The 27,163-nt window shown below is 47.4% G+C and overlaps 1 protein-coding gene across 1 annotated transcript; it reads right to left on the bottom strand.

Annotated features, from left to right (window-relative positions):
* Positions 1–3,841: 3,841 nt before the first annotated feature.
* Positions 3,842–16,996, bottom strand: Wnt2b (Wnt family member 2B). The gene is made up of 4 exons (XM_035451876.1): positions 16,780–16,996; positions 15,449–15,726; positions 13,129–13,393; positions 3,842–9,362 (listed from the first exon to the last, which is right to left on the bottom strand). The coding sequence occupies exons 1-4, from the start codon at positions 16,904–16,906 to the stop codon at positions 9,133–9,135; spliced, it is 900 nt and encodes a 299-aa protein (XP_035307767.1). The 5' UTR covers positions 16,907–16,996; the 3' UTR covers positions 3,842–9,132.
* Between the last annotated feature and the right edge of the window lie 10,167 nt (positions 16,997–27,163).

Here is a 27,163-nt window from a genome sequence, read left to right as displayed (position 1 = left end):
AATTAACTTGGTGCTACAGCAGATGAAAGGATATCACATAATCTGAGATGTGACTTGAAAGCAGAAGATGGAGGCTTTGGAATTTCCTGGTGACTGTTACTTCTCTGATAATCTCTCTAAGCTTGCTAAACCTACTGAAGTAAGCAGAAATGGTCACTCTCTGAGTAGGCTAACAGAATGTCCATTTCTAGATGGAAAGTTAGATGCATAATGGCAATTTCTAATGCAGTGTCTAATTCGTGACCTGGTGGTGAGAAGGCACACTCATCTTTCTGTGTGGTAGGGAAACCCAACCGTCATTCACCTGCATTCCTATGACACTACTGACTGTGTCCGCTAGCATTCAGTCTCTAGGAAGACTGAACTCCAGCCCTTTGAACTCTGTGAAGCTACTCCCCACTCTCATAGCACTGGAACAAAGATAAGGAACATGGTTATCTAGCCTCTTTCTTGAACTTTTATCTTCTGGATGGCATTAAGAGTAACCATATCTCTGTTTCAGCCTCAAATTCCATATTGAATTTTTTAAAATTGCTTTTTGAGCAATAACTTTTCCCTTGTTGCTTAACCAGTCATGCAAGTTGAGGCTTCTGTCTCTAGGCCTATTTTAAAATAGCTGCCCTGGGAGAACAGATGAAAAATAAGACAGATATTTTATGAGTATTGAAATCCCCTCCATTCAGAAATGTAAATAAAATATCCTGCATGAGCAATCAGCTTATGTCAGATTCCATGGGTTTACATTACAGGAGAAATTATAGTGCAACCTGAAACATGCTGCTTAATGAATTCATAGTGGTGTCACAATTGAATGTAACCCCAGAGCTTTCCTTTTGTGAAGGGTTTCAGAAATCACCTTTAATAAACTGCCTAGGAGAGGAGGGCTAAAAACTGAGATGACACTAACAAACATCATCGCCGTGCAGTCGCTGCCAGCACCCACTCATGCCAGCTATGTGAAGCAGAGACCTAAAGTACTGCTCACCTTGGGGCTTATTCAAGGAACATTAAAGTACATGCATTGGGTCCAGTGCACAACCAGTATTTATGCTCTTTTTGAAAGTGGCGTCAGGAAACTGAATAAAGAAGCAGGATTGGATGCTATTTGTCATTGTAAGTTAGGGAACTTCTGTCAAGTACAACAGAAGCCTGCTAAAAAACTGTTTTTACCGTCAACAAATCTAAGCACTGCAAGATCTAGTTGGAAACCATGGTCTTCGAATTTGTCCACCTTTGGCTGTTGGTCCAGTGCCCTGTAGTTAGAACTGTCTTCTCATTTATCAGTCAACTTATTTGTGGTCTCTAAAGTTCTTTTGAAGTTTTCCTCCGTCCACTGTGTCCTAAGATATGATAAATCTGTGGCCACAAAAATCTGGTATACCAAATGGAATATGAGAGTCAGTCAAGTGTTAAGGTTTGGAGTGAAGGGAAGAAATGTATTTTCTACTGTAAATTATTTCTTTTTTACATTCATTTTTTTATGCATTTAACTTGATTGATATCAGGTTTTGGGCCTAAAACTACATTAATGGATTATATAGCTCTGGATACTTAATATTACCTAATTAACCCAGAGTGTCAAATGATGAGGATGATGCATAGCATTTGGTGGATTTCACAAACAGCCATTTCCTTGAGTCCTTGTATGTGTATCAAATGAACTCATCCCAGTGCTCTCCCACAGATGCCCTGGCGTTCACTGACATAGATGTTGTGTGGCCCTTATGGGACTCTGAATCTTTTGACACAGTCACCTCATAATAAAGCTCTGGTCTCAGCATTCTGATTTCTCTGTATTCCCCAATGTATATAGTATATACTTCCTTGAAATTCCTCATATATTGCTTGTACATTCTTGCTTGTAAGCTTCAGCATACACCAGTTCCTTCAACACAGAATGCTTTCCTCTGACTGCCTTCCAGCTGTTATGCCTTATAACATTCCAGCTTTCTAGTACCTCCTTTGGAAAACCATCTCTGATGAATCTCATTCACTTTTCCTTTCATCTAAGACTTGTTTCCCAGTCTTTTAACTGTTAGTCTCTTTGTAACTGCTGTTTCTGTATGTTGTCTCCCAACAAACCCCTTTGCCTTTTTTATTCTATGCAAACTTGTGAAGGCCTACTAGTGGTAGCCTTTTCATTGTCCTCAGGGTATAGTTGGATCCTAGAGAAACGAGGCATTTGTTGAGGGCTAGGCCTCCATGTCTTGTGATTAGGAAATATTAGCCCTTTGATTTGTCCATCTTTGCATTCTTCTCAGACATCTTGAGGCTACACACATGAGACCAGGAGTAGACCCAAAGACAGGAGTCGGGGAAAGTCCCACTGAAAGCCAACTTAGAATTCTCCTTCCTTTTTACACAAGATCTATGAAGCTGCTGTTGTCAGCACTCAGCAGACATACTCCTGCTCTGACTCTTTTCCAGGAGTCAGGGCTAGTTTAAGAAAAACCTCTTGTAGAAGCCATGACCTCGTACTTTTATCCCCTCCATCTGGTGTGCGGCCTCATGGGGCTGTGCTGCTATGCAGGAGGTGAGCAGTGGAATTCTTTAGATGATGACTTCTGAGCCCACATGTGGAGGCAGTTGGGGGGTGGAAAGCAGGAGAGCAGTGAGAGCCAAGATGGATGGACCAAAAACCAACGTTTGCTACAGAAGAAATCCTGACTATAGGTAGGTGTTCTTTCCCTAGCTCAATCAGGGGCCCATGTCAGAGAGCTGTAATGTCCCAGCCCATGATTGATGAACACTGTGTTTCTGCAGCTTCCTTCATGACTTCTCTGTTGGGGTATACCAGTGGGATACATAGGGTATCTGAGGGCTACCCTATCTCTAACCAAGTGTACAACCATGTGGGTCAGGGAAGGGCTGGCTGAGCTGCCTTTTCTCCTGTCTTCAATTAAACTGTGGCCCCAATTCTGAGTAAGGGCAGAAGGAAGACCTGAGAGAAGCATGATTTTGATCAAATGAAATTTGCTGACTGCCTCATCTTAGAGATTTTTCTCTGCATCATAGATACCCTTTATTTTAGGTGTGTCCAGCCTGCAGCCCATAAGAAACTTGTATCTGCACATAGCAAAGAATAACTATAAATGTAGCCCAACACAAAATTATAAGCTTACTTAAAACATGAGAGGTTATGTGATTTTTTTTTTTCCTGAGCAAAGACTTTGTATTATATTGTCATGGTTGGACACAGCTGGTTGATGAATTGCCTGCATCAGCTAGCAGTCCAGGGGTTTAGGTCCTGGTTGGGACAGTATCTTGGCTTTCCTACCAAGGACTTGGTAGTTATTCTTAAAAATGAATGAAGTCTCAAAGGAAATTCTAATACAAGCCCACAGTATACTCATTTCTTCTCATGACTACTTCCACTCTGCCTATGCATTGAGTGGAAATAAACTTAGAGAAAATAAAACAAAAATTTCAAGGTTAATCTGAGGGATGGAGTGGGGCTACAAAGAATAACAAGCAAAAGCTGCTGAGATGCAGAGTCCTTTGTTGAGTGACTACTGGACAGTGATGGTAACAGTGACAAAGTGGGAATGCGACATGTTGATGAAGTTAGGGGAATGTAGGCTTAGCCTTTACAAACTGCTCAGTTTAGGATTCCTGTATGGGCTGGGGCTCTTAATAGCAGTTTCTGTTCTGAAGTTCTGGCTCTCTAGCATACTCCCCCACCTCACTCCCCCAACCCCCCTGCCCCACCCCACCCAATCCCAGCATCCTCAGGCTTTGAGGAAAGTACATAGTATTTGAAGCTTAAAAACAAAAACAAAAGAGACTGGCCCTGGTGGTGCACGCCTTTAATCCCAGCATTTGGGAGGCAGAGGCAAGTGGATCTCCGTAAGTTCAAGGCCAGCCTGGTCTAGAAGATGTTCCAAAGCAGCCAGGGCTACAGAGAGGGACCCAGTCTTGGGGAGTAGGGGCAAAACAGAAAAGAAAAACAAAAACAAACAAACAAGCAAAACCACTAGGTTTTGTATTCTGGCTGGATTGTTCACTCAACCTCTCTGAATGGCTCCATAAAATAGAGTACTCCCCACCTCACAACCCGTGGAGTGATTGTGAGATCTATACATACATGCCCAAGCATTTTGTGCACAAAGGCTTTTGTGAGCATTACTGTTATTCTTGGGGAAGCCCCACCTTGGAATTTGTCAAAGGATGAAACTGGGCTTGGCTTGGCTTCTTACAGGGGCTAGCTAGTAGTGTTGACAAAATGTCATCAGATTTTTGGCCTTCTTTGGTTAAAGATCTCCTATGTCCTACTGCTCTAAGTGAACAAAGACAAGGTACTTCAGAGTTAGGGAGCAAAGCAGAGAATGCTCATCTTGTATTTTCAAATCCTGGATTACTATAACATTCTATGTAAATAGCCACAGTGGTGCTCAGAGATAATCCAGGATATGCATGGAAGCAGGGCAAGTAGTTTACAGACTCTTCTGTCCCTTTTAACTTTGGGGCTAGGTTCAGGTCTACTACCTGAAACATGTCAATCATCCAAAGAGAAAAACCGCTCCTGAGAAAGCCTAGTTCAGTCAGCAACCGTGGCGTATTTACTCCAGTAAAGCCACTGCTTGTGCTCTTCAGGCGCCTCTCTTACAGAGATCATTCCTGGAATCAAAGGTATCCTGTTTTCTAGCCCAGTAAGTTTAAAACAACAGGTCATAAACAGCAAGCTCAGTGACTATGCACGTATACCTCAAAGCAGGCACAGGAGACTGGCCAGTCAGGACACATAGGATGCGCTCCTCCCTGTCCTCCGTGCAAAGCAGGTTTGAGAAGTTGCACAGCCTCAGCCACTCTGCTTGGGTGGTAATTCTCCACCCTTGATCTCTTTTCTCCATGCCCTTTCTGTGTCCTTCCTCCACCACCTCCCGGGAGAGTACCAATTCCCAAAACAAACATCGCATTGCATGTTGATAATGTAGTTTTGAAACATTCCTTGCTTGTAACTGACCCTGTTGTTCGTATGATTGGGGGGGGGGGGTAGAATCTAGTTGCTTCTTTTTAATTGTTGGAGAGGTGAGACTACTATAATTCCCATACAGCCTGAGAAAAGCTGTGTGAATCCATTTTGAGTGCACCTTCTGTATGAGTGTGTGTGTGTGTGTCCTCATGGTTGTGCTCAGGCTGACAGGAAGGGCAAAGAGTAAGAAGGAAGCATGTCTTTCTTATTTTCCAGCATTGCTTCAAAGATGCCCAACCCCCGCAGTACAGGCAGTTCCCAAGTGGAAGGTGGGGGCAGAGGCCTCCAGCGAGGCCATCAATAACCAGGTGTGTAATGTGAAGCTCTCTGTATTTCATTTCTGCACCCAGGGCCAGCTCTGCAGGGTTGCTTACGGAGCACTCTGTGTCTGGCACCTCTCTCCACCAGACCCAGGCGCCCAGGGCCCACCGACCTGCCCAGGAATGCACTGCATTGTTCTCTGCTGCTGTAATTTGGCCGCAGGAGCTAGGCTGAATGCCTCCCAGGGATGAGAAACATACTCTCCCTGGCGGCCTCCCTTATCCCCAGCTAGCTTGGGCTTCTGCCCTATGACCACTGAGAGCATTTAAATAAAAATTTTAGAAAGGCAGGGGTGGGGGTGGGAAATCCTGATTATCTGTCTTCTATTAAGCCATGCAGAAACTTATGTCCTGAGTGGGCCTAAGAATTTGGCAAGGCGCTTGGTGGTTGGTGTTCTTGATAAGGGATGTGAAAGGGGAAGAATAGTCCCCTGCAACAAAGAGGAAGAGAAACGAGGCTGAGCGTGTTCATACGTTAGCTCTATAGAGAACGAGGCTGAGCGTGTTCATACGTTAGCTCTATAGAGAAATGAGACTGAGCGTGTTCATACGTTAGATCTATAGAGCTTTTTGCAGACAGAACCTCAGGACAGTGTTTTCTTCTTTTAATCTGAAGTCCCTGATTTACATTTACTCTAATGAAGAGTGTGAATTAATGTCATTATTTGGAGCTGAAAACAGTAAAATTTGGTTCTTTTCTGTAGTGCTGGGATATGGGCTATGACCAGCATTCTTCCTTTCTGGTTTTTGTTTGTTTGTTTGAGACAGGGTCTTACATGTGTTCTTAAGCTAGCACAGAGCACACTGTGTAACACGGCCTGCTCACAAACACAGCAGTTTTCCTGCATCAGCCTCCCAGAGTGTGAGCCATCAATCACCCTGGCTTTTCTGTTTAAAAGACACTGGCTGCAGGCTGTGCAGCTGGGGTACTTCAGTCCTATGCCTTCTCCCAAAAGATCCTACTATCCCTAAAGGATAGAAACTGTTAAGTTCACTTTATATCCAAATAGCACTTACTGGAATGCACTGTACTAAATATTTATCAAAAGATGAAAGAAATGAGGACTAACAAGAGGGAAAGGAAAAAGCGGAAAGAGGTAAAGACACTGCTGGTGGAGGACAAGCTTCTACCATAGAGAATAGATGGGAGAGGGGGCCTTCACAATAGATGAGGAGTAGCAGAGCTATGTGGAGCCCCAGCACCAAATAAAGTTCTTGTTTTGTTGCTTGTTCCAAATAAATCAGTTTCTGTTTGTATAGTGGAGAATGAATGCCAGTTGTCTAAAGCCAATTGGAATGCAGAGACAAGCTAAGTTCTAAGGAAAAATTAATTGCTTGGCCATCTTTCCTTGTTGGGGCCACACAGCTTCTGTAGCAGGGCTCACATAGACATTTTTTCTCTCATATAAACACCTCACTTTACAAACTTCTCACTCCCTGGACAGCTATTTCTCTCTTAGCCACTTATAAGTGGTTTGCATCTTTATCAGCTAGAATTTGGAGCCCAGGGAGAAACATGGAGTAATATGAGATGCCAGAGGTCTACCACTTCTTTCCATAAACTGAGAACCCCAAATCAAAGAGTAGGTAGTACAGCACAGGTAGACTGAACTCAGGTTGGCTTTCCCATTGAAGGCCTATGCCATCATTGATGTAGTAACTTGGATGGCCTCACCCCTGCTCCCAAAGCTTCCTTTCTTTTAAGAGAAGTTCCTCTTCCCCTCCCATTCCCCCTCCCTAATCCCACCACCAGCTCATCAGTTATCCAGTTGACTCTACTCTGCAAGGAAGACATTCTCTAGGCCTGACTCATTCAGTCCCATTTCTCCACAGTCATCCCCTCACCACAGACCACAAGGGCCCTGACTAGCTCATGTTTTGTGTTAATGGCTGTGAAACCGGAGCAAATCCCCTCACCAAAAGAAAAACCACCCTAAACTCTCCCACACAGGTCTCAGCAGGTTACACAAATATTAGTCCTAGCATCCAAATAAATCTGCCTCCGTGGCCAGAGCCATACACACACACACACACACAAACACACACACACCACCTCCTGCTGCTGCCTGGGCAAAATGAAGTTGCTCCACAAACATCTGAGAGCCCGATTGGATGAAGAGGAACCTGAGGAAAGAGAGAGCTCCTATATGCAGAATTCCTTGTGAATGCTCCTTAATCTCCAGTCTGTTGTCAAGACCAGCCAGTCCTGAATTAGAAGTTCCTAGAGAAGTTAGGATGTACTTGACCAGTCAGAGGCTTGATGAAGTATATCTGTTGGCTGGAGTTTAGGACACAAGTTAAATCTCAATATCTGAGTGAGGCATGCACCCTCATTTTATGGATAAGAAAATAGGCCAGGAGAATCTAAAGATCCTGCTGAAAATAAGAAACAGTAAGTAAATAGCTGGGATTAAACCTAGGTCTGTCATAACTGCAGATTTCAATACTGTTGCTGTTTATCAATAGGCAAGAAGATGGTCACTGTGTAGGTCACATAAAACTAGGCCATCAAGATTTCAAATCCCATGTCCTACCTTCTAGCTTACCATGCCTGCTGCCTTCGAAGACTCCACTACTGCATATGGTAGTTAGGCAATGGCTAGTAGCATAGAGGGAACCCTCCCTGTTTAAGTCAATCATGGAATGGACAGTAGTTATCAGTAGGACTTGGAGAATCACAAAATAAAGATTTGCTGAGTAAATGGGGGAAGGCTACTGTCTTCTAAGGTGTTTTGCACGTTGGCTCCAGCACCAGCTAGTTCTTTATATAGTCACTTGCTTTTGTTCCTACTTCAATGCTGAAGGTCCTCACCTGGAGAACTGCCAAAATGAGAGCTCTCTGCCTGCCTAGTAGACACTGATCCTCATGCAGCCCTTGAGATCAGCTGTGCTTACCCTCCCATGAGTTGCCTGCCTTTTACTTAGTCTTTTCCAAACCTACCTAATGTCCAGGATAATTGATAGGGGGGCTCTTTTCTAGCCATCCACCATGGTGGATGGATGAAAGGCCCGAGCTAACATGGGGTTAGCTCGTTAAAAAAAAAAAAATTAAAAAAAAAATTGATAGGGGGAATGTCCCAAGGCCTAGCCAGGCTTACTGTACTATTCTCTCACAGTTCTGTTCCAGGGCTCTAATGGTCTACTAAGATTTTGAACCACTGCAAGCTACCTCACTCTGAACAGGCAGCCAGTGAGCATGCTGCTGTTGTCTGATGTAGGTGGAAAAGGAGATACAGAGACTGTGTATTTGTAATTATGTCATTTCTCCTTCGTAAAACCACTAGTTTAAAAACTGTGTAAGAGCATGAGATGGAGCCTTATTCACCATGGCTAACACATCTAGCTATCTCAGGGGCTCAGCAGAATACTATAGCCTAAGATTGTCTGCACAAACTGTCTCCAATGAAGGGACAGACAGTTTTTATCTCTGTCCTATCTGTCCTTGGCTACAGTAGGATCAAAAAGGAAGCTACTTCCAGATTCCCTTTCTGTTGCATACCCAAAGAGTATCAGAAGTCAGTGCAAGCAAAGGGGAAAATGAGCCTTGACTTTAGTGCAATCCAAATCACTCTGAAGACAGACTCCTACCTCTTCTACTCTCCCTTCAAACCTCCAGATGGAACATCAGGGAGCCACTCAGTCTCATATCCATCCCCTATCAACTCCTTCCCAGGGCTAAGGAACCAGCCAGGACATTGGGGTCCCTCTGGATCACTCTCCAAGTCCATATCAGAAGCTGTCGAGCCCAGAATTGAGGGTGGAGGGAGGTGTGCATGCAAGGATCTTGTGCTTTTTGAGTTGGAGGCTTGAAGTGGAGGGATGAATGCGGTATCTGCGTGTTCAGGTCTGGTCCAGCCACTCTGCCTTCTTGGGGGCCTTGCAAGTATGGACATCCACAGTGTTTCTGCACTCTTTGCACCGCACAGCACAGCACCAGTGGAATTTGCACTCACATTGGGTGACACGGGTGACTCGAGTTGTGTCGTACCCTCGACCACAACACATGATTTCACAACCATCTGTTCCTTTAGATGTCTTGCTGCAGACCCGGCCTGCAGTACCTAGGGAACCTGAGTTGAAGAAGAGAGGTGAGAGTCAAGTTACTTTTGTTTTAGCCATTCTGGGTACCCTTATACTCTTAACAAGCCATAAAGAATCTCTCTTTCTGAAAATATATTCACTAACCAAATGATCATTCAATGCCCTCTGGCCCAGGTTCATTTGTTTCCACCGTTAAAGTTCCCCAGAAGTAGGCCGGGTGTTGGTGGTGCACGCCTTTAATTCCAGCGCTTGGGAGGCAAAGGCAGGCAGATCTCTGTGAAGTCCAGGCCAGTCTGGTCCACAGAGCAAGTACCAGGATAGGCTCCAAAGCCACACAGAGAAACCCTGTCTCAAAAAACCAAACAAAAAACAACAACAAAAAAAGCTCCCCAGAAGTTGCCAATTTCACCTGCAGTCCCTCTCTTACAAATGCACACTGCCATGTCCTCTTCAGAACCTAACTTGAAAATGTAAAATTGGGGGGTTAGAGAGATGGCTCAGCGGTTAAGAGCACTGACTGTGTTCTTCCAGAGGACCTGAGTTCAATTCCCAGAAACCACATGGTGGCTCACAACCACCTTGAATGAGATCTCGTGCCCTCTGCTGGCATGCAGGCACAAGACTGTATACATAATAAATAAATAAAACAAAATCTTTAAAAAAAGAAAATGTAAGAATTGTATGCTTGGGTGAGGTTCTCTAATTTTGTGGGGGTTGTGATGTCATATTATCTGGATTTAAATTCTAGTTGTTCTACTTCATAGCTGTAGTAATTTAGCAAGTTAGTGAATATATTTGGGCCTCAGTTTCCATATATGAAAGTATATATAAAGTAACACCTAGCAGGTATGGTAGCACATGCCTATAACATCATCATGCAAAATATGGAGGCAGGGGAGTCACTTTAGTTTTAGGCTACCCTGGGATATGTAGTGAGTTTGAGGCCAAATTGGAATGCATAGCAAGATCCTGTCTCAGGGAAACAAAACAACCCAACATCGAATGCAATAGATTGTTGTGGGGCATATATCATTGCTGTCCAACATAGGTGGGCTGGAGGCATATCTCTGAGGGGTTCCTGTGTTATACCCCTTTCAGAAGGGATTCTTGAAAGGGAGGATAGCTTTATACTTGCACAGGGAACGCTCAGGCCCTCATCCCAATAAATGTCAGCACAAAAGATTCTATTAACCCTTTCTCCAGAAGTGGAAAAGTGATTGACCTGAGATTTCAAGAAAGAAAATGAATCAACTAACTTCAATAGCAATAGTTTCCATATTCTACTAGGATATGGGGAGAAAAATGCAGAACTTTTATGTTTGTTTTTTAGCTTATTGGTTTAAAATCTCTGTTTTGGGGCTAGGAGTGTGGTTCAGTGGTAAGTACTAGCCTAGTATTTGCAAATCTCTACATTGGATCCCCGGTACTATAACAATGATGATGGTAACAACAAAAACATAGATAGCATGCATATCTTACAATATACACAGTACAGCAACATGAGTAGAATGTCAAAGTAAATATATATACAGTGGAAGTAGATGCTCAATTTTCTCTTTTAAAATTTTTACATGTTTGTATGTATGTGTGTATGTATGTTATGGGCATGCATGGGCCACAGCATACATGCAGAAGTCAGAGAACAACTTGTGGGAGTTGGTTCTCTCCTTCTACATTATAGCTCTTGGGGGTATCAAACTCAGGTTAACAGGGTTTGCAGAAGCACCTTTACCTGCTGAACCATCTTTCCAGCCCTCAGCTTTACTTTTTAAGATTTATTTATTTGTGTGTGTGTGTGTGTATCTTTGTATGTGTGTATGCACACTTGTGTGTGGATGCCCTCATAGCCAGAGGAGCGCATCAATCTCCAGGAGCTGGAGTTACAGCTGATTTGGAGTGGCCTAATGTGGGTTCTGGGAACTGAACTCAGGCCTTCTGAGCCATCTCTCCAGCCCCCCTCCATTTTTTTTTTTAAACAGGAATAATTAATCCAAATGCTAGCAAACTACTGCTCTAGAATGTAGGCTGACTAGGTCTACTACATATGTTATTCTAACTCCAAGGGTAAACACCAAAATCCTTTTCTACAGTCTGGAGCTATGCTATCCAGTATAGCTACTGACTGCAATGCTGTCTTAAATTCAGTGAATTAAAATAAGCTAAACCAAAATGTTTCAGTTTTGAATTGGACTCTGTAGTAGTCTGCCACACATTTCATGGCTTTAGTCTCCATAGATAAGAGGAGACATGTAATGTACATGCTTAGCTATCACATGTCTTGTGGCTTGTTGCTTCTGCATTCTGCATTGACGAGCAGCAATAGAGATTTAATTAGTGTAAGGAAGCTTAGTTGGGTAGTACTGCTGTGGAGAGAATACCTGGTTCCATACTCCTTGGGTGGCTTATACCATTTGGATTCTTTGGGTTTATGGGACCTAATTTTATGCCTCTGAGAAAAATTAATATGCATATGACTTGTCCTCCCTCCTAACTCCAAAGATCCTTCTCCAAAGGTACATTTTAGAGATGATAAAACAGGTCTACACTTCAGGAGCTGTGGAATTATTCCCAGGCATCCCGAGATGTCTGAATTAGACCACATTGAAAAATTAACTCATGACAATAACTCACTAGGAGAGTCCGAGGGCTTCTCCAACCTCTTTACTTCTAGCTCTCTACAAAGTATATGTATCTCCCATTATCCAGGTGGAACACCACCCCTCTCGGTGAGGTGAAGTGCTCTGAGACACTTGAGGAATGATGAGAGTGAAAACAAACAGAACTGAATCCAGCCAAGGTGTAGGGCTCCACTCTATCAAATCTGACTAGTGGATCCCCAGCAAAGAGCCTGGGAGCCCAGTGACAGGGACGGCCTGGTTTAACTTATCCAGACCAGAAATTATGAACCAAGATGGCAGCTTCCATTCTGTCACAGAAACACCTCATCACTTTGCAGTGACTGAAAAATAGCCATTTTCTGCTTGTTATTAAGTGTTTGCTGCTCCAGCAGCCTTTGCAGAGGTCACCTCCAGTCTCCCTTGCTCCTTTTGGAGTCTCCATGGCAGCACATCAAGAAGCAGCTTGATTCCACATGTTCAAGCAAATCTTCCTTGATTTTGCTGATCATCTTGCCTTTTTGTTTGTTTGTTTTTGAGAGAGGGTTTCTCTGTATCCCTGGCTGTCCTGGAACTCTCTCTGTAGACCAGGCTGGCCTTGATCGAACTCAGAGATCCACCTGCCTCTGCCTCCTCAGTGCTGGGATTAAATGTGTGTGCCCTATTACCCAGCTACTTTGTAGTTACATTTGCTTACTATATGGCTGTTTTTTGCTTGTTTGTTTGTTTGTTTTGGTAGTAGGGGGTGTCAAACCCAGGGCCTTGCACATACTAAGTACATGATCTATCAGCTGCGCTCCACCCCCTGCTCCATCTTATTTCTTTAGCTCGACTGTAAAAGGCCAGAGGCTTAGTGCTACATCTGACGCTTCTGTGTAGCTTGCATCCAGCTCAGAACTGAAAACAGGTGGCTCATTTAAATGCTCTCTGAGTAGCACCTACCGCCTCCCAGACACTGGGGATATAGTAGAGTAACATATGGCCTACTCGTGCAGCCTTGGGCCTGGCAGCCTGAGGCACAAACCACCTATCTCAAGACCAGATTTTCATGTAAGGAGGCTACTAACTCCTTTGTCTTCCTTAACTCCTGCAAACTGGACAGACCTGGATTAAACAGAAGTGCTTGCACTAATAATAGCCAGGTTCCATGTCTCTCTCTGCCTGCTTCTTTCTTTCTCACCTGCAGCCTTGTCCAAGACACAGTAGTCAGGGGAGTTGTCAAAGTAGACAAGATCAGTCCGGGTGGCATGGCGATAGCCTTGGCGGGCTGCTGTGAAGTTGGCACCATCCTGGGTGGCAGTCACCTGCACAGCCCCATCATACCTCCGCCTCAGGTAGTCACCAGTGCGGCGGAAGTCTGAGAGTGCTCTCCAGCAGGTGCGTAGAGTACAGGAGCCACTCACACCATGACACTTACATTCCAGCTTCAGAAATCGCCGCACAGCCTAGGGGAGAGAAGAAGCAGGTTAGGACATTGCTTAGTCACCTCTAGGGTCAAAAGCAGTAGTGCTATGAGCATTGTTGGCCCAGGCCTGCTGGTGGTTCTCTGCCATATCCCACCCATTCCTCCTGACCATGTCAGAGAATCTCTTCTAGGAAATCTTCCTGGACCAACAGTGCTTTGCTCTTCATGACTGCCGGCTGGATTGTCAAGCTCCCGTTTACAGCCTACACATCCTTTTAGAGCCAAGTGCCATGCCTTTTGCTTTTATAGCATATCGTTTCTCAGCACAGTGGTTAACAGATGCTCAAATACCAGTGAATAGCCTAAAGCAATACCTGACAGTCTTTATGAAGGAAGTTTTTTCTGTTTAAAACCAAACAAACAAAAACTACTTTTGGGCTAGTGAACTGATGTCAAGGAAAGCCACTTGTCATGCTGTCCTGGCAACCTGAATTTGATCCCCAGAACCCACATATAAGTGGAAGATAAGAGCCAGTTCCACAAAGTTGTTCTCTGACCTCCACACATGTACCGTGCCATTCATGTCCACTCATATATGCAATGTGGACATACAACAATAATAAAGTTTAAAAATTTAAAAGCTACTTTGGGGTTTGGGAGATAGCTCAGCATGTAAGAACACTGTCAGCTGGGCGGTGGTGGTACACACCTTTAATCCCAGCACTCAGGAGGCAGAGGCAGGCAGATCTCTGTGAGTTCAAGACCAGCCTGATCTCCAGAGAGAGTTCCAGGACAGCCTCCAAAGCCACAGAGAAACCCTGTCTCAGAAAAAAACAAAACAAAACAAAAACAAAAACAAAGAACACTTATTGTCCCCATAAGAACCTTGGTTTAAATCTTTACAACCCATGTAAAAATCCAGGCATGGAAGCACATGGACTATCTGTGATCCCAGGGATGGGGGCTGGGAGACAGAAACAGGAGGATTGGAGATAGGAAAATTGCTGGGACTTGAGTACCAGGTTCAGTGAAAGACCCTGTCTCAAGGGAATAAGGTGGAAAGTGGCAGAGCAGGACATCTGACATCCTCTAGCCTCTGTGAGTAAGTACAGACATGTACATGCACTTATACATATATGTACATACGAGCATAGACAAATCAATTTTTTTAAAGATTTATTTATTTATTATGCATACAGTGTTCTGATGGCAAGCCAGAAGAGGGAATCAGATCTCATTATAGATGGCTGTGAGCCACCATGTGGTTGCTGGGACTTGAACTCAGGACCTCTGGAAGAGCTGCCAATGCTCTTAACCTCTGAGCCACCTCTCCAGCCCGACAAATCAATTTTGTTGTTGTTGTTGTTGTTGTTTTCAAGACAGTTTCTCTAAGCTTTGGAGCCTGTCCTGGAACTCACAGAGTTCAGGCTGGCCTTGAACTCACAGAGAATCTCCTGCATCTGCCTCCTGAGTGGTGGGATTAAAGGTGTGTGCCACCACTGTTCGACCAACAAATCAAATTTTTAAAACTTTAAAATTTACTTTTTAGTTCAGCATGGTGGCACACAAATATAATACCAGTACTCAGGAGACTGAGATGGGAGTAGTGCCATAAATTTGAGATCAACCTAGTGAAATCTTGTCTCAAACAAAACAAAACAAAAAAACAAGGTGGGGCATGGTGGTACACACTTTTAATCCTAGCACTAAGGAAGCAGAGGCAGGTAGATGTGTGGAGTTCAAGGCCAGCCTGGTGTGTATGTTGAGTTCCAGGCCAGCCAAGGCTACACAGACTCTATCTCAAAAACAAAGAAACACCCCCCCCCAAAAAAAGTAAGGAAACAGGAAAGGGAAGGAGAAGGGAGAAAAGGGGGTGAGAAAGGAAGAAGAGAAAAAACAAAGTTACTTTCCTGTCTAATGAAAACCTGGTTGAACCTATGCATTCCCAGGCTCCCTTGCATTCTGTGGCAGAAGTTAGGGATTTTGGAAGTAATCCAGAAGCCATCAACTCTCCACCTCTGAATTCAGTCTGTGGTCACACTAACTGGTTTACACCAGAGAATATGAATGAACACACCCAGATGTGAGTACTGACCGTGCGACCACAGCGGTTGTTATGTAAGTTCATGAGGGCCCGGGCATCCTTAAGCCTCTTCTCTTTGGCATCCACAAAAGCCTTGGCAAAGCGGACACCATAGTGGATATTGTCACTACAGCCACCCCAATCAAAGTCCCCTCGTTGGTCATGGTGCCGACCACGGGTATATGGGTCACAGCTGCACACGCTCAATTCACCCTGGCTGCAGGCCCGAGTGATAGCATGGACCACTCCAGCTGATGAGATGGCATATACAAATGCTGCTTCCCGGCTACCTACATAGAGAGAGGCAGAGACATATTACAGGAACAGTCCATGTCTTCCACACTCCATCACCACCACCACCACCACCACCACCACCACACACACACACACACACACACACACACACACACACACTTCTGGGTGTTTTTCACAGTGTTATTCAATGGTCCAGGCCTGGAACTTGTTATGTAACCCAGCTTTGAACTTGAGATTTTCCTGTCTCAGCCTCCCTAGTGCTAGCATGTCAGGATGTCAGGGACAGGCCACATGGCCAACTCTGTCCATCCCCTTCTTCAATCCACACAATTTCAGAAGTTTCCTTAGCAAGGTGTCCTTCCTTTCTAAGAACATACGCACATGCACTAGTCCTGATGCAGGGCCACCTGCCTTGGTCAACATTCCAGGGTTTTCAGGCCCCCTCTGCTGGACAGTTCCCCTGCAGTGTTGACCCCTGCCCAGGGTCAGCCTATTCAGAGAAACATGCTAACTTTAGCCTGCTCTGGACCTCTCCTTGCCCTTGGGGACCTATGTTCATCATCCCTAGCTTTCCTTCACCTTTAGAGTCCTGCCTCATGTCTTTTCTCTGCCTTTGCTGAATAGCTCTGCTAAACTCTTTTGCTGAACTGGAGGTAAGCCACTAGCTCTTGAAATAGTTACATATCACCTTTCTGTTTATCTCTTGCTCCCACTACTGTAATGTTGGGGCTGTTAGGGTGACTGGTGGTAAGATGCAGAGGACTTGGTCCTAGTCCTTAGTCAGATAGTTCACAGATGCCTGTCTGGCTTGGATATGGGGAGGCCAGAGAAAGGCAGGGAGAAAGATGGAAGTATTAGGGAATACTTACCTTGGCCCACCATGTCAAGGCACTTAGGTTGAGAGGGGCCGACTTACACATCTAGGGTAATGAGCAGCTAGCTGTTCCTGTCTCCCAAGTTTGCCCACAATTGTTTCTTAGATTTTGAGGTAGTGTGTAGGAAAATGAAGGGGATCATGCCTACCCTCCTAACTCACCACCCCAAACAAAGAAAGGGAAGGGAGTGGGAAGCTTGGAAGAGGACCCTACTTCTAAGCATGACACGGCCAAAGACAGTATGGTCCCGGTCCAGTGTGGTGCAGTTCCAGCGGTGATGGCGGAACTGGTGCTGACACTCTCGGATCCATTCTCGGGCACCTTCACCCACTGAGCGCATGATGTCTGGGTATCGCTGGCACAGCTGCCGCTGCCGGCTCACTAAACCAGGGATGTTGTCACAGATCACTCGGGCTCCCAGTGCCCCTATGTACCTGTAAAGCAGAGGTGGACTTGTCATAGCATTCCAAAGGGGGGCAGGCATCAGCAGAGGGATCTGCTTTCTAGACCTTAAAGAGATTCCTTCCCTTCCCAAGTCATTCTCTAGGGCTGATGGATAGAACCATTACCCACAATCTCTGAAGAAAAAGCTACACAGTTGCAGAAAGTAATTGAGTGGTCTCCCACCATTACTAGTTCCCTAGCCAAAGGCTAAAGTAACACACACTTCTAGAACACAAGCCAGGCATGTGTCATATACACAGAAGCTGTGGGCATGTCATAAAAACCCACTGCCTGTTTATTTAATAAACATTAAGATCCTCACAGAAAAATAAACTAACAAAATGAGAATCTGAGACAACACTCTTACATGCACATGAGCGACTCGAGTGGCTGGTCTATGAAGATAGCTTGGCCACAGCAGGATGAAGAGAGGAGGGGGCTGGAGAAGACACGATGGGTAGTTCTGAGTAATGTTTACAGTTTTGGACTGTGTGGTTAAAAATTCCTCACTTCCAATCCCAAGGCTATAGAACAAGACCCATCTTTTACCCTCTTCCCCATTCCCTTTACTTAACTAATGAAGCTTTTAAAATAACTTTCCCCAACCTATAAGGCACAATGTCCAGGAAGGACCTTCATGGACAGAGCTGTTTGCAGTGGGAAGCCTGAACAGGACAAAGTACTGAGAGTTCAGTGGGCAGGATGGCACATGCCTTTAATCCCAGCACTCAGGAGACAGAGACAGGCAGATCTTGCTGAGTTCCACGGCAGCCTAGCCTACATGGAGTTCTAGGCCAGCCAGGGCCACATAGTGAGAAACTGTCTCTTTAAATAAACAAACAAACAATGTTATAGAATCTCTAATCTGAACAATTTACATGGTTAAGCAAGATGACCACTGAAGGATGGATGGGTTGCCAACATCATTCAAAACTAACTGCTCAAGACAATATTTCCTTTCAAAAATCTTACCCCCTGGACTCTACCATGCTCTCAAGAGATTCTGGAGAGAAAGCAGGAGCATATCCTTTCTCCAAAGTCCCCGAAGAGATGAGACTGCAGCTCCGATTCTCTCCCTTCTGTCCCACCCCCACCCCAAGGCACCCTCCACACAGTGCTTGCTTGGGTCATTTCAGCACGTTCTATTCTCTTGTGCTGACACTGAAATGGAACTCCACTCTCTTTCCTGTTGGGAACAGGTGGGAGCCGTAGCCATCAGTTGCTACTGAAAACAGGAAAACTTTGGTCTGAACTATGAATGAGCCAGTGGTTTGGGAATGTCCCCAAAGTGGGCCTAGAAGTGAGTGAGGGGAAGGGAAGGCAGCCAATAGGGGAGGGGCAAGCCATCCAGCCCTGAGCCCTACCCCCATACATTCCCACAGCCAACCATCACCCACAGACTAGATCACCACTAGTGACAGGAACTCAGGCAAACACAAGGAGGGTTGACGCTTGCCTCTTTGGGAACTCAGCAGGGCTGATGAGCCCCATCTGTCCACAGGGAAGGGTGAGAGGGCTGTTGCTCCAAGAACAAATCCCATGGAATCAGCATCCCCAGCACTGTCCATCAGGGCAGCAGCTTCCAGGAACAAACAAAATAAACACCCCAGGCTGGGCCAGGCCGGAAAGGCCTGCCTGACGCACAGCTTTGAGTTACACCCACTGCCCTGGTGCTTTGTTTGGAGTATTGAAACCATCGGAGTTGGAGCTGGTCCCTGTCTCACCACCGTTCTGCTTCCCCAGCTCAGCCCCAGATTACTGATCTAGGCAATGGGTGTTTGTTTTTTTTATCTGGGGCTTGGAGGAAGGAGGTTGGTTGGGAATGGGAGACCAATAATCCAGCTCTCATAGACAGTCTGGAGTGGGGCAAGCCAAACTTTGGCAAAAGGGCCTTCTTGTGGTCTGACTTTAATCCATTCTGCTGTAGCCCACATTGATGCTTCACATTACATTCTCAATGAGCATGGGAACATCTGTTCAGTATCTACGATGGGAAGATAATTAGGCTTCCCTACTACCCAGCTTACTTCCTAAGTAACTGCTTCAAGACCTTGCATGGGACTTGCCTGCTGTCAGGTTCTTGGATCCTTGTAGTCAAGTGTGGGAACTGCCAATACTATTGAGCATGAAACTGAACCCATCGCCCCCAACTCAACACATGCTTGCACAATGCCTGCCACACGCCAGTCACCGAGCTTACTTAGAGGCACAAAGACTTCATGGCATCCCTCAGCTTATTGTCTGGGGGAGGATGTGTCAGTCCTGACTTCCTGTTTCCCCTTTCAGAAATTAATTCTTCACTTCCTTCCCAGCCTCTGCACCAGAGTGCTCTCTTCACCTGCTTTTTGACCAATTCTTTCTCTAGACAAAGTCATTCAGACCCTACACTAGCCCTTTGCTTCTTGGGATTTGTTAAGTGCCTAGACTCTGCCTCCAGATCAACTGAATCACAATCTGCATGTCAGTATCCCCAGTACTAAGAAAAACCTCTGGTGCATAGTAGGTACTCAGTAGCTACTGAATAAATGCATGCCTGCTCTTTTATCCCCAGCTTCTGTCTCCCTCTAGCCAGCCACCAACTCTGTTTAAGTTAGTTTGATTCTTTGTCAACACTGCCGATTCTTTTTCAGACATTCTATGTTTCTGTCCATTTAATGAAGCCAGGGATCTCCAGCCCTTCCTTTTGTGTCTATCCACTGGTGTAAGTATTAGAACTTAGCTGGGAATGGTGATTCATAACTTTAATCTCAGCACTCAGAAGGCAGAGGCTGGCAGATCTCTGTGAGTTTGAAGCCAGCCTGGTCTGTACAGAGTTCCAGGGCAGCCGGGGTACATAGTGAGTCGCTGTCTCAAAAACAACAGCAAACTGCCAAGATGATGCCACAGGATGTGGGCCAGGGAAATCTCTACATTATGGGTTCAGGAATATTGATGGTAATCCCACTCTGTGAAGGGACACTTGGCGAGAAACCAAGATGAGGGAAGCCAGCTGACTTCAAACTCAAGGAGCTTTTGTAGTTGGTTGGGTTTTTTTGTTTGTTTGTTTGTTTTGAGACAGTCTCACTATACATCCAAGGATGGCCTCAAAGTGTTGGTTCCCCTGCCTCAGGCTCCCAAGTAGTGGTATTACAGGAGTGTGCCATCATACCCAGCCAAAATTCATTTTTTATTCTAGGAGCAAGAGAGGCATACAATGTTTGATTAGAAATAAAACCATATAACTCCAAAATTGGTATAAAATTGAGCATAAAATTTCTTATTTGTGAGATAGGTATGAGATAGGGTCTCACTTTGTAGCCCTGGATGACCTAAAACTTGCTATATAGATCAGGCAGGCCTGGAACTCACCAAGATGCACCTGCCTCTGTCTCCGGAGTGCTGGGATTAAAGGTGTGTGCCACCATGCCCAGCAAGTTTGTTTTGTTTTATTTTATTTTCCTTCCTCTCCCATTTCTCAATCTCTTCATTGGCAAAACAGGGATTATAACAGTACCTACAGCTGGCTTATCCTGGAGATTAAAGATGATACCCAAAAAGGTGGTTGGCCATGCAGCCTGGAACTTAGGAAAGACTCGGTACAGGGTGTGTGTTTACAGTACCGGCAATACTAATATGACTCTACTCTATGCTCTTTCTTTATGACCCAATACTAATAAGACCCTACTCTATGCTCTCTCTTTATGAGCCCAACAATATGCCCAGGTCTTGTGAGTCTCCACTTATCCACATTTCTTGTCATAGACTAAGAAGAAACCATTGTGACTTCTTGGAGTTAAGGAAGAGACGGAGGAGTTATTGGGGAGGAAGAGGAAGAATCCTAGGCTGTGAAGATCAGACTGGTGGTCATAAGGAGGGCCCTCTGCTCCGATGTAGAGCATAGATGCTCTGTAGACATCCATCTCTGCCAGGGATTTCACACAATACTAGCCTTTCTAGGTTTGAGATAATAATCACAGGGGCCAGACCTGCCTTCAGAATTCAGGTTTCCTTCTACAGGTGGTGACTACTGAGACAGACACCTATGGCTGTAGCTGTAACAAAGCGATGGCAAGGAGATGGAAATGAGCTCTGTACCCACACTCATCCTGGCCCTGAGGCTGTCTTCATGGACATAAGAACCCCTCAGTCCCTCTGTCACCTGCCTCCCTACCTAGCTCTTCCATCTAGTAGCTTTTGCAACATCTTTAAGATGAACCACACAGGTGGGAAGGAGACAGAAAATGGGACGTGCAGTACTAGTCAGGTAGTCAAGGGCTGCAGGTGAGTCTTTAGGAACTGCTACCAGGATGTGGAGATGTCCAGAGTGCCACTTCCTCATCTACAGGTCACCAAGACTGTCTCAAACTGCTGAAAAGCAATCAAATGTTTCAAAAAGCCAGTTACCATGTGGGCCAGATAGAGGTGGGCACTGGGTACTTCACACTGCCATGCTTTCTCCACAGTGACCCTGAAGAGGTAAGTCCTCAGCCCAACTTCGTCATAAAGGTAAAGGGGGCTTTTGATCTCGCTCTGGTCATTGAAAGGCTTCCCCTCTTCCTTCTTTCTCTTTCCCTTTCTAAAGGAATGTTTCAAGCCAGATGTAAGATACAGGCCTCTGCTTCTGCATGCGAACCCCCCCTCCTTGCCTTCCCCAACAATGCAGAGATAAAAAAGATCCAAAAGAAAGATTTTTCTTTAACAGGAAAACAGAGATGGGGGTGGGGATGGAGAGAGCAGCATCTTGAAATGATAGGAATCTCAGCCCAAGCTGGCTTGCCCCTCAGCCAGCTACCCTCACCCTTCCAGTCCAGATTCCTAGTTCAGAGGAGAAAAGCCACAGGGTGCGAGAGAAGAGTCCTCACTTCAGTTGGGGGTGGAGGTGTGTGTGTGTGTGTGTGTGTGTGTGTGTGTGTGTGTGTGTGTGTGTGTAGGGGAGTGCTTGCTTCAGGGGAGGGGCAGAGCAAGGGGGAAAGGGGACACTGCATGTTAGAGAAGGACGCTAGCCCAGTCCAAGAAGCCAGTTTGACTGAGGGGTGAGGTGGAAAGATGAGGGACTGAATCTTTTTTGCAGTCCAATTCTACCCCCTTACTTTGCCCCTTCTGGAAAGATGAGTGTCACTACGGGGCTGGAGGAGTTCTGGGGCTGGGTAGGGAATTCTACAAAGAACACAGCCGTGCTTCCAGTGGATCCTGGACTGCCTCATCTGCCTTTTAGAAGTGTCTGAAGACTAAAAAGTCTACAAGAGATCTGAAGAGAGGGTCTCAGAACTCTTGAGACTCCAGAAGTCTCTGAGGCTTGGAGGGGAGAGGTGGGAGGATAGGTCATTTGGGGCAGGAAAGCAAAAAAGGGCATCAGTGTTCAAAATTACACCCTCAAAGCCGAGGCTGATGACAAATGCCTGGGTTATGCAACCCAAGTGTTTAATTTGTTTCAAATTGTGGGAATTAAGGGAAGGGGAGTAGTTTGTACCTCAATTTCACTTCTAAGCCTTGCTCTGGATGCTACTGCCTCATTGTGTGGCCTAGAGTAGCAGAGGAATGTGGGACCCAGCCAGCTGCCCCCTACTCCACATCCCCTGGGGAGACCTTAAGTGGTCGAAGACTTTTTGAAGGCCACGACTGTGGACTGTGCAGAATAACCACTGCAGGATGTGGAGAGGCAACTGATTCCTCGAACCAACTCTGAGAGAGACTCTGATAGTAGCTTTTGCCCTAGGGGCTTGAGTAGAAATACAGGGGGCACAATGTAGCAGTCTAGGGAACTTCAACTACCAGCTACCTCGCTCCAGATGCTCAGCGCTCTTCTCTCCAGCGCCTCATTTTCTCCAACCCCTCACTAGCCACTGGAGACTTCTGGGACTGTCCTGCCTGGATCATCTCCAATTCCACCCAGGCAACTACCTGGTGCTTGAGCAGCCGGTGCCTGGAGCAGTACACTCGTTCCCTGCGCCTAACACCCCTTAGAGCCACACTCACCACCAGGATGTGTCTACACGGGCTGGCAGAGTCAGCAGTAGCAGCAGCAGCAGGCAGGCAAGACCCAGGCGGGCGGAAGCCGGGGACACGTCGGGGGCCGCGGGTCTGGGTACGGGGACAAGGACGCGGGCACGCCGTTGGGCGAGCTGCGCGGCTTCCTCCGCACCCCGCGGCCTCAGCATAGCTCCGCGCAGACTCCCGTCGCGCAGCCCGCAGGGTCGTGGACGGGCACCGTCTGGGCTTCCTCAGGCGTCTCCTAGCTCGCCCCTCGGGGTGACCATGGGGACTATGGGAGACCGGGGCCCGCGGGGCACGTGGAGTCGGGGAGCCGGGCGCAGAGTTCACAAGAACTCCCGAGCTGCAGGGCCAGGAGACCGACGAGAGCTGAGCCGGGTGTAGGCGGCTCGGGTGCGGTGTCAGTGGCTCTGGGGCGCGGAGTGCGGCGGGGGCCAGAGCGCGCGGACAGCCCCTGCGGCCGCCGCTCTCATTGGACGGGGCGGGGCGGGGCCGGGGACACGCGCGGCCTTCAGCACGGCTCCGCCCGCGCCAACCCCGGTGCTCCGCGGCGCCTTAGGTGTGGCGGCCGCCTCCTCCCCTCGGCTTTACCGGGCGCCACCGGGCCGCGCCCTCACCTGCTCTGGCCACCCGCGACGAGGCTCTTCTCTGCTTGCAGCCCCTGTCCCTACCGACGCCACGCCACGCCACCGGGTCCTAGCGCCCTTCACTCGGCAACACGGACGGGGGTTTGGTGGCAAGGCGCACCCAGTGCGGGGGCGGGGGTGGGTCGGTTGCGGACACTCCCCGCCCCCTAACCTACGGTGAAACGGGAGATTAAACGCAGAAGATGCGCCTTCCTCCGGTCCTCCTATCCCTGGGCTTCTGGGAAACTGGTAGACACCCGGCTCGCAGGAGTTGCCAGACAGTGGGACTCCCTTGGCCACGCTGCCTTCAGGGGCGCCGTGGGCGGGGGACTCCCTCATGAACGGTTCATCGCCCCCACTTCTCCCATCCACTACACCGACACCATCCTTTCGTCCCGCAAGTCGTTGAGACCCAGCTCCTATCCACCTAGGTGCTTTCCCCGGCTCAGGATCGCGCAGCTGCCCAAGAGACACACCTGCCGGCGGGATGCGGCGGCCCGTGCCCTGACGGCTGGCCGGAGCTCGGCCGAGCTCGGTCTCTCCCAATATCTCCGTCCCCCACCCCCTCGGGCGGAGCTGCGACTAGGAAAGAATCAGAAACAGCTGGGCGGCTTTCCCGCACCAGAGGCCGGGGTGGGGGTCCTGCGGAGAGAGTGGAAGCCCTGGTGCCTTCTCTCCCCCTCCCTTTCCACCCTTCCTCCTCTCCACTACTCTCTGGTCCTCCCTCAGCCCCGAAGAGCCCAGGGGTGTGTGTGTGTGGGAAGTTGGGAAGAAGTGGGAGGTGTTGTGGGCTGAAAGTGATTCCTTGCTCTTACCCCCGCCCCCACCTCACAACGCGCTCGCTCGCACTTCCCTGGGTGGGAGGAAGAACCCCTATGGGGCAGAATGATTCTTACTGAAACATAAAAATTCTTTACCCAGAGCCTTTCCATGAAGGCTGCCTCAGGGGGTCTGACCTAACCCCTTCAGCCTCAGTTTCTCCTGCCTAGCCTCCCATTTCCAGGTGTCTTTCGTGCCTCTCCTCGTGTGATTTTATCTAAACTATAAAGTCCTGATGTAAACATCATGCTGGTGACTGCCCACCCACCTTAACCCCAAACTCACTGTCAGTCCTTGTTTGGTTGGTGGTGTTAGATGCCAGAGTGCGAAGGACAGGGCACAGCTGGCTGCAGACATCTCAGAGACAGAGAAGAGAGGAAAGTTCAGAGGGCATTCGCCCTGTCTCCCAACTCAGTCCTTTGCCTGAAGTTTTTGTGGTAAGAGGCCAATTGATATGCATCAATTCATTCCATAGATATGATTTTCCTTCATCTGCTAGGGTTGTGCTGAGCTCGGAGAACACACACACACACACACACACACACACACACGCATTTCTGCCTTCATGGCGCTTACATTTTATTGAGTAAGATAGATAGCAAGATAGATAATAAACTTTAGAAATGAAACATACAGAATGTTCCAAAGTGGTAAGTGGGGGGATAGGGCAGGGTAAAAAAAAAAGGGGCCTCATCATAGTGATAGTGAAGAGAGGAAGTGAGGCAGGAAATCAGCTGGGCAGGTTGTGGTGTAGAGCATTACAAGAAGGAAAGAGTCGGAAGACAACTCCAGACAGGAGTACACCGGCCATCAAAGGGGCCAGTCAAATGGAGCAGAGGGCCCTAAAGGAAGAGTAGAGTTCAGATGAATAAATGAAGGGTGATCTAAGATGGGGGTGGGGAGAAGGTGTCCACCGTCATTGGGCATGTGGGTGTAAGTGGGGTCGGGCTGCCTTTGGATGGGAAAGTGAAAAGGGTTAGTTCGGAGAGCATGTAGAGCCAGCAGCTGGCTATGTCCGTTCCCTCCCCTTCTCTCATTCCTGTAGTCTGGTAGGCTCCCTTTAGCCTGCTGTGTCTTTAGTTAGGAACAGACTCTAAAGCCAGTTTCCCTGTGAGGGGCAGGTAAGGGGCTGTGAGTCTAGGCCCTTCCTGCTGAAGCCCTTTCTTTGGACCACTCTTACCTCCTCCCAGCCCAGTTCCACCCCTCTGCAGGGCCTAAATCTTCCAGCTTGGATGCCTCTCCCAGACTCCCCTGTGTGTTTAGACCTGGGTGTGACTCTGGCCCTGTGTTTATTTGTACTCATGAGCCTGGGGTTGTGGGACGGGAGCTGGAGATGATCACATCTAACTTTGGGTGGACTCACCCGCATGGGCCCCAGATTCACTTCTGAGGCCCCTTCCTTGGCTGCAGCTACCATCATAGCTGAGTGGGACCAAGTCTTGGCACGCCACAGATGCTCAGCTATTAAAATATATTTCTGATATGAGCCCCCACCCCAAAACACCAGCAGCTCCAAGAAGAAGGGAGGGGACTGAGGGACAAGACTCCTCACAGCTCCCAGGCCAACCTCTGCCCTCGAGTAGGAAACCCAGGGTGGCACTTTATTCCTTCGTCTCCTTCCACCTCCTCCCCCTCTGCCCGACCCAGTCCCCAGATCCCCAGGCTGCAGGAGCCAGCTGACCGCAAGAGCACTCAGCCACTTAACTAGAGGACAAATGCGGAGCCAGAGAAGAGGTTTTCTGGGATCTGCCACTTCGGAGCTTCAAATCTCAAAATAAACGTCCAGCCTCGAGGTCCTAGACACTATTGGAGAGCTCAGCTCCTCACGCAAGGGCCTGCTACAGGGCTTTCAGAAAGAGGGTCAAGGCTGGAGACTCAGCCTTGCTCCTCTAGCTTATTCCCCATCCCCCACTCCTGGGAGCCCGCAGGAGAAGTCTCTGATTTGAGAGTCAGGCACTGGTCTGGGGGGCCCTGCTTTGTGTCAAGTCAAACTTAGTAAGCACTTGCTCTGTATCTACCAATGATGAGGTCATCTTAAAGGACACAGAGGAGAAGAAGGCCTTAGGTGGTATCTAAGCTCTGTTTCGGTCCAGGCTGTATGCTGCAGAAACAATGGCAATAGTACTAGCAGAGACCCAAGGGATTCCAGGCTGCCCCCCTCTCACCCCATCCCTTAGTAATGCACACACGCACACACAAAGCCGAATTCCTTGGGGCCTTCTGCAGACAGCTTCCAAGCTACCTCTCTACTTAGCAGTGGCACCCTCCTCTCCTTTCCAAAATGAATGCCTAAAGAGGAGATTCGCTCTCAGCTTTGATTGTGCACTTCACGCTCTGATCTCTACCGAGGCCACTTAGGGTTAAGATCCCTCCTTTACTTTGTGCTAAGTTTTGTGTGGCTGAATGACTTTACATTGTTAACTGGCCTTTGGATGGGAGTGGAGATGAGCTAAGGGGAGTTGGGATGTGGGTGAACAGCTCTCGTTCCACCCTGGCTTATCTTCCAGAAAGCCCCCTTTCCCTGGATTGGTGATGACCTTCTGTTTCCTGGTGGGTGGGAGGTGGTGTGGATGGTAATGAGCAGAGAGAGAAAGGCCAAGAAGGGGCTGAGGGTGGGTTGGATGAAAGTCAAGGAATTCCTGAGCTTGCTACTTACACGAGAGGCCCTCGGATGCCTTTCCTGAGATTTCTTTGCAGACTAAGGCAGGTCCCATTTGAATTGCAGCTGAGTTCACACC

Source organism: Cricetulus griseus (genome assembly GCF_003668045.3).
Source record: "Cricetulus griseus strain 17A/GY chromosome 1 unlocalized genomic scaffold, alternate assembly CriGri-PICRH-1.0 chr1_0, whole genome shotgun sequence".
Classification (NCBI taxonomy): Eukaryota; Metazoa; Chordata; class Mammalia; order Rodentia; family Cricetidae; genus Cricetulus; species Cricetulus griseus.
This window is presented reverse-complemented; position numbering and strand designations above follow the sequence as displayed.

What these genes read in the sequence shown, in the direction of transcription:
- Wnt2b (XM_035451876.1), bottom strand. Translation starts at nt 16,906, where the DNA reads ATGCGCTCAGTGGGTGAAGGTGCCCGAGAATGGATCCGAGAGTGTCAG. An exon ending in TGGCCGTGTCATGCTTAGAA is followed by an intron (nt 15,727 to 16,779) that starts GTAGGGTCCTCT and finishes CTCTCTATGTAG; the next exon opens with GTAGCCGGGAAGCAGCATTT. An exon ending in TGTCTTGGACAAGGCTGCAG is followed by an intron (nt 9,363 to 13,128) that starts GTGAGAAAGAAA and finishes TCTTCAACTCAG; the next exon opens with GTTCCCTAGGTACTGCAGGC.